Source organism: Silene latifolia, chromosome 10 (genome assembly GCF_048544455.1).
Source record: "Silene latifolia isolate original U9 population chromosome 10, ASM4854445v1, whole genome shotgun sequence".
Taxonomy (NCBI): domain Eukaryota; kingdom Viridiplantae; phylum Streptophyta; class Magnoliopsida; order Caryophyllales; family Caryophyllaceae; genus Silene; species Silene latifolia.
In genome coordinates this window covers 164,955,263-164,961,478 of record NC_133535.1, presented here as the reverse complement: position 1 = coordinate 164,961,478, position 6,216 = coordinate 164,955,263, and the positions used below count along the sequence as shown (strand labels likewise).

Sequence of the window (6,216 nt, the reverse complement as noted above, 5' to 3'; positions counted from 1 at the left end):
AAAAACACAATGCGTAACAATGAAAACGATCCCCATGGGCCATGGCTCTTCATTATGCTGTCTTTGTTGGCTACCCTTATTTTCTATCCAAACAAGGAATTCTAAATCACTTAGGGTGTGTTTGGATTGAGGGATTTGGAGGGAAAGGAAAGGGAGGAAGAGTGGGAATTTAAAATTCCTTGTTTGGATAGCAAATGAGGGCGGAGGGAAATGGAGGGGGAGTGATTTGGAGGGATTCAATTTTCCCCCTCCAAGCCTAATCAAAATCTCTCTATAATAGGCAAGATTTGTAGGGAAATTGTATCCAAACACCTACACCCCATTCCCCCTCCTTTTCCCTTCTCTCTCTTTCTCTTCCCTCCTTCCCCCTCCCCTCCATTTCCCTCCATTTTTGCTATCCAAACACACCCTTAGGGTGTATTTGGATTGAAGGATTTGGAGGGAAAAGGAGGTAAGGGAATTGGAAGGATGAGAAATCCATTGTTTGGTTAGCAAGATGAAGGTAGGGGGATTTGGAGGGGATGGAAATTGGATCCCTCAATTTCCCTCCTACAAGGCAAATTATTTCCCCACCAACATAGGCAAGATTTGTAGGGAAAATCATATCTTCCATTCTCCCTTCCCTCCCCTCCCCTCCCCTTCATTTCTCTTCCCTCCTTCCCCTCCCCTTCCTTTCCCTCCTTTTTTTTCTATCCAAACAAGGCCTTCCTCTCTCCCCCCTCTTTACCCCCAAATCACTCAATCCAAACACACCCTAAATTACCTTGTGAGCTTCATCAAATTATTTGAATTCAAGAATCACACCACGCGATTATTTTTTAGGTTCTCGCAAATGGGTCGGATAAAGATTTAAGAATATTATAGTATACTACAAAGTGAGTATAATATACTATTACGTAGGCTAATGCGGCATATACGTAAGTTTACTTGTACTCAACCTAGATGTGATATTTGAATGGCAAAAGTTAAGACCGTCGCCTAGATTGCCAAGTGCAATTGTGAGTTAGTTGTGTAAGTTCTCGTGGCCGAAATCATTGTTAAGCTTCGCATCCCCATGATCAAATCCTCGAATCGCCCTTGTACTTTAAGGAGTTAAGGCTAGCATTATATTGTGTTGTGCGGAAGCGTAAATATCTTTTGTTAGGCCTCTGCCATCGTGTCCAATATCTATAATAGTACGATATTGCCCGCTTTGGACCACACTCACGAATTAACTCTTGAGCTCCTTCATAAAAGGCCTCGTACTATTATATTTAGTGGACACCTATAAAGATGACCTTCCACCTTTACACCACCTATGTGGACATGGGTTTGCTCCATAATGTATTGGATTATAGGAAGCTTGCTAACACAAATATGGAGTATTATCCGAGGTGATCGAATATGAATTCCATTCGATACGGGTGTTATTATCATGTACAAGCTTGTTTGATGGATAGTCAATTCCCTAAAGAGATACAATCAAGATTACAGTCTAATTTATACAGTTCCATTCAACTTTATTCAGCTCCGTTTAGCTCAACTTAATTCAATTTAGTTCAATTCATCTTCATTCAATACGATTGCAAAAAAGCAATGATAAGAGAAGATGACTATACAACCGTGCAATGCATTAAGATGGGCCTAGGGCACGATATGTAAAGGGCTTATGCGCTTGACATCTCGAAGGCTTCTCGTGGGCATGTTTCACAAAAGGACAGGTTAGTGGGCCTTTTGTGGCCCATCAATTACAATTGGAATCAACAAACTTTGTTATCTTAATTTTTACGGAAAATTCACGTGGTACCCTCGAACTTAGTCATATTGTACATGGTATCCAACCTTTTTAGTTTGAGCCCATAATATCCTTAAGATTTGATTTTCAAGCACAACATGCCCTTTGTATCGTTTTTAAAATTTTCAATTGAACATAAATCATAGACCAGAAATCAAAATTGACTAATTTTTTTTTTTTTCATTTTGATTACTTTTTCGAGATCTATAAATTGATAAATTGAAAATGGTCATTCGAAAATTTAAGATCGAAGATATGGTTGATTTGAGATTTTCGTTTTAAAAAAAAAATCTATAAGATGTCAGCCGACAATTTTTTTTCTCAAACGTAGATTACGAAGAGATAACCATTTTAGAAAAAAAATTGGCGGATTTTGAATTCCGTCTAAGAGTTATTCGCAATTGAGTTTTTTTACAGCGACAAAAAGGGCATGTTGTGCATGAAAATCAAACATGGAGGGTATCATGTACACAAACTTAAAAAGTTGGATACCACGTGCAAAATGACAAAGTTCGAGGGTACCACGTAAATTTTTGTAATTTTTAAGACCGTAGATAAAAGTCGCAAAGCACACAACACACGAGATTAGGGGCAGTTTGCCTCTTACTCTGATCATTTATTGGTTCAGCTACTTGTGTATAGCCATTGATAAAGGTAACTGTCTATTCTTGTCCTCTCAAGGTACCCTAATTTGTGAAAGACATTCTTATTTAAGACGGGTATATCCGTTTTATGCAAAAAAAAAAAAAAAAAAAAAAAAAAAAGTCAAAAGAATAGGAATTAGACAACAGCAGGATGCATAGGGAACACGTCTCTGTTAAAAGGAGACTAAATGTGAGTGAAAAGCTTATTTGATTGCTTGTGCCTAGATTTTCGTCTACTAAAATTGGGTAGCCTACTTTATCTAATAACAATAATCAATCACTAACACGAGGTATTATTAAGGAAACTTCGAATAAAATCATAGATTTTCTTTGTGTTAGTAACTTAAACCGTTGTACCATGAAATCATCCCACCAACGATGTTGGTCCGTAGTTAAGACAGAGATTGCAAATTAGAATCCTCTTCTTTTATCTCGTGACTCATTTTGACACCCAATGAAAAACATACAATCATTAGTGTTCATGAAGTAGTCTTGAGATTTGGCTGAGATGTTGGTAAATTGTCTAACAAGGTTGAACATTTGAGCAATTCATCTTGCGATGGAAGCTTACCATTAGATCATCCCAGAATAAAATCTAGTCCATTGGGAGGAAATGGCGAGGATCCAAATTGAAACAAATTAAACTGACTGACATGCATCTAAAATGACTCATAATATCATAGTCGAAACAGACCTCCAATCACCAAACCAACCTCAAGTTCATTTTTATACCCAAAGATAGTACCTGACACAATTGACCTGTTCACTAGGTTTACTTTAAGACTCAGAGTTACAAGTTTATCAACCTAGCAAGAAATTATTTTAGACAAACAATAAGAGAATCAAAGAATCAAAATTTTCCGACTCCACATGTAGACAAAATGAGGAAGCATGCATGTCCACAGATAATAACGAGGGCAAAAGCTTACAAATGTTTTTCGATTCTGGACTTCTAAGTCTCAGTTGATATATTGAGAAACCCACTTGAACCCTTCACCATAACCCATCTTGCGGACAATGCTGCACATAAATATCTCAAGAGGACGGACATTGGAATCTGCAAGACTCACCTTTCCCTTGCCTGTAACGCAGCTAGTAAGGCCTAGATTGTAGCTTAGTTCATCCTCTGATGCTGCATAAGGGATGTCAATCTTGTTCCCGAGTATAAGAAAGGGAACATTGGCCAAGGCTTCATCTGACAGTAGGGCATCCAGCTCCTTCTTTGATTCAGCAAATCTTTCTTTGTCATAAGCATCCACTAAGTAAACAACAGCGTCAACCTGTAACAGCAATCAAAGATGACGACTTGAATATTGACAAGACCACATCGAACTGGGGGTCAATCAGTAAGTCTAGTAGAAGAATGTCTCGCTGCCAGACAGTCTTGACATTCTTAATTACTTAATGTTTGATCTTTTACATTTAATGAAAAGAGTAATTAGGATTGCTTCACTGTGCGATGGTCTTGTACGAGTATTTGGGGAAGGTCAATAAAGATATGAAAGCAAATTTCATGTCTTGAACTTATACGGTTAGCTTTTAGCAAAAGTCAATGCAAACATAGTTTCTGACAAATTACAGAAATTGGCTTTTTTTTCCCAACAATCAGAAATTGTTGTTGTATTGATAGCACGACAGCTATGCCACACTTAAAAAACATCATCAATCATCAAGGGGGGATAAACTCCAGCACCTTAACCTTTTTGAAAGTGATAAGACTGATAACCATCAAATAACTGCACACTTATAGCAACCTATTACATTGTCAACGAAATTATCAAATTGTGAAAGCTTCTAATAAAGGTTTATTCTTTTACCACAATTTGAGCTTTCCTCTTCCTACACGAATGTCAACAAGACGCATCACAATGACCAATTACACAAATATATACTACACCGTAATGCTTAGAAAACCATAATGTTCTTGTTGTTGCATCTGACAGCACAGTAGCTACTACGCCACAATTTAAAAATCTCATCAAGCATCATGAGGTAATAAACTCCAGCATCGAACCTAAACCTTTAAGAGAGTGATAAACAACAAATCAACAGTACACTTCCAGAGATCAGAACTTGATTGTCTTAAGTTACAAAAGACTCAATCTTTGCTTGCTTTTTCTTCCTACCCATAATGTCAACAAGACTCAATAGTCAATACATAATACGAAAAAGTTAATACACTCGACTGAGTACTCGTAATGTACTACCCTGCAATGTATAGAAGGCTATAATCAACGCAATTGTTTCCATCTTCCAACCCCAAGCACTCTTCCATACACAGGAAGCTCCACTGAGTACTCTAAGGCTCTTAGAGAGCAGGCCGATGCAAGAGACATACGGAGTAGTACATAACATTATACAATCCATTTCTATATAAGCAGCTACTCCTCCAATGTATATACCTCAAGTCCTCAATCGTTAACTCAAACAACAATATTAAAAGGCAACTAAATCGTCAACATCTTATACAACAAAAAAAACACAAACTGCGTGAATCCGACGCAAGTTATGCAAATGCAGCTCAATACAAGTATGTATAATTAAGGCGCATCAATCATCAACTCGAACAACAACGCAAATTATGCAAATGCAGCTCAATAAAAGTCTGTATAATTAAGCAGCGCCAATCATCAACTCAAACAATTAAACCAAAACGCGATTAAATCATCGACATCATACAATAAAACAACACAAAATGCAGAAATTTAATTGCAGAAGAATAGACCTTAGCATAATAATCTTTCCAAACGCGACGAGCAATCTGATGACCACCCAAATCAAAAGCCTTGAACTTGATCTTCCCAATGCTCAATTCTTCCGACGTCGGATGTTGCGTCGGTTGATGTTGAACTAATCTCTACACAATTAAATCAAAATTTCCCTCCAAATCAATCAAATTATACATCAATTCATCGATTAATCAATACAATTAGAAAAATATAATAGAAATTGAAATTCAGAAAAAACCTCGTCTTTCAACATGTGAAGGAGAGTGGTTTTGCCGGCATTGTCGAGGCCGAGAAATAGGATTTTAGCCTCTTTCTGCCATAATCCAAGTGATGCGAGTACTCCGTAAAACCAATCTACTAGGAACATTTTTAGGGATTGATTGATTGATGGATTGAATTTAGGGTTTTGTTTTGTGTGATTGGAGAAAGTGTGGAGTGGTGCGATTTGGGGGAAAATGTAGGTGGTGGGGAAAATGTAGGTGGGAATGAGTGCCGAGAGTTGAGATCTCAAATTTGGGCAACACAGATCAGCAATTACGGGGACGGATATTAAATGCGGGTTTGAGTAAGACAATGTGTGAGATACCGTTATTAATTTGAGTTTTGTTGGGTTTGGGATTAGCTCGAGATTGGGCAAATTTAGACGAGTTTGATTTGATCGAGCTTGAATTGATTTAGATGAGCTGACAAACCGGCTCAAATTATTAGTCGTAGATTTTAGGGGTTATTTGGTTCAAAGTATTGAAATAAATTGTGATACTATACGGGTATGGAGTTATAACGCAATACTTGTTCATGAATGTTTGGTTTGACCGGAAATGGATATAATACTAGAATAAGGTGGATTAGAGTTAGAAACTTGAGTGTATATATATGGGTATGAGATTTTAAGGGATAGAAATGAAGTTAATCCATTGGATATCTAACTTCATTCCAAACATCCAACCAAACACTATAATGGATTGAATCGATTTCGATTCATTCCAAAGGTTTCAATCAAACACGCTCTTAGGGGGTGTTTGGTTGGGAGGTTTGGAATGGAATTGAATGGATTCTAGTCATTCTAGTG

The 6,216-nt window shown here is 37.4% G+C and overlaps 1 protein-coding gene across 1 annotated transcript; it reads right to left on the bottom strand.

The window, feature by feature from the left end:
* Positions 1-3,118: 3,118 nt before the first annotated feature.
* LOC141606884 (small COPII coat GTPase SAR1A-like) lies at positions 3,119-5,704 on the bottom strand. Its single transcript, XM_074426237.1, has 3 exons — positions 5,386-5,704; positions 5,144-5,275; positions 3,119-3,698 (listed from the first exon to the last, which is right to left on the bottom strand). The coding sequence occupies exons 1-3, from the start codon at positions 5,512-5,514 to the stop codon at positions 3,378-3,380; spliced, it is 582 nt and encodes a 193-aa protein (XP_074282338.1). The 5' UTR covers positions 5,515-5,704; the 3' UTR covers positions 3,119-3,377.
* Positions 5,705-6,216: the final 512 nt, after the last annotated feature.

Excerpts from the sequence above, each read along its gene's own strand:
- LOC141606884 (XM_074426237.1), bottom strand. The coding sequence starts at position 5,514 with ATGTTCCTAGTAGATTGGTTTTACGGAGTACTCGCATCACTTGGATTA. Across the intron at positions 5,276-5,385 it reads TTCACATGTTGAAAGACGAG|AGATTAGTTCAACATCAACC; the intron begins GTTTTTTCTGAA and ends TTAATTGTGTAG. Across the intron at positions 3,699-5,143 it reads GGAAAGATTATTATGCTAAG|GTTGACGCTGTTGTTTACTT; the intron begins GTCTATTCTTCT and ends TTGCTGTTACAG.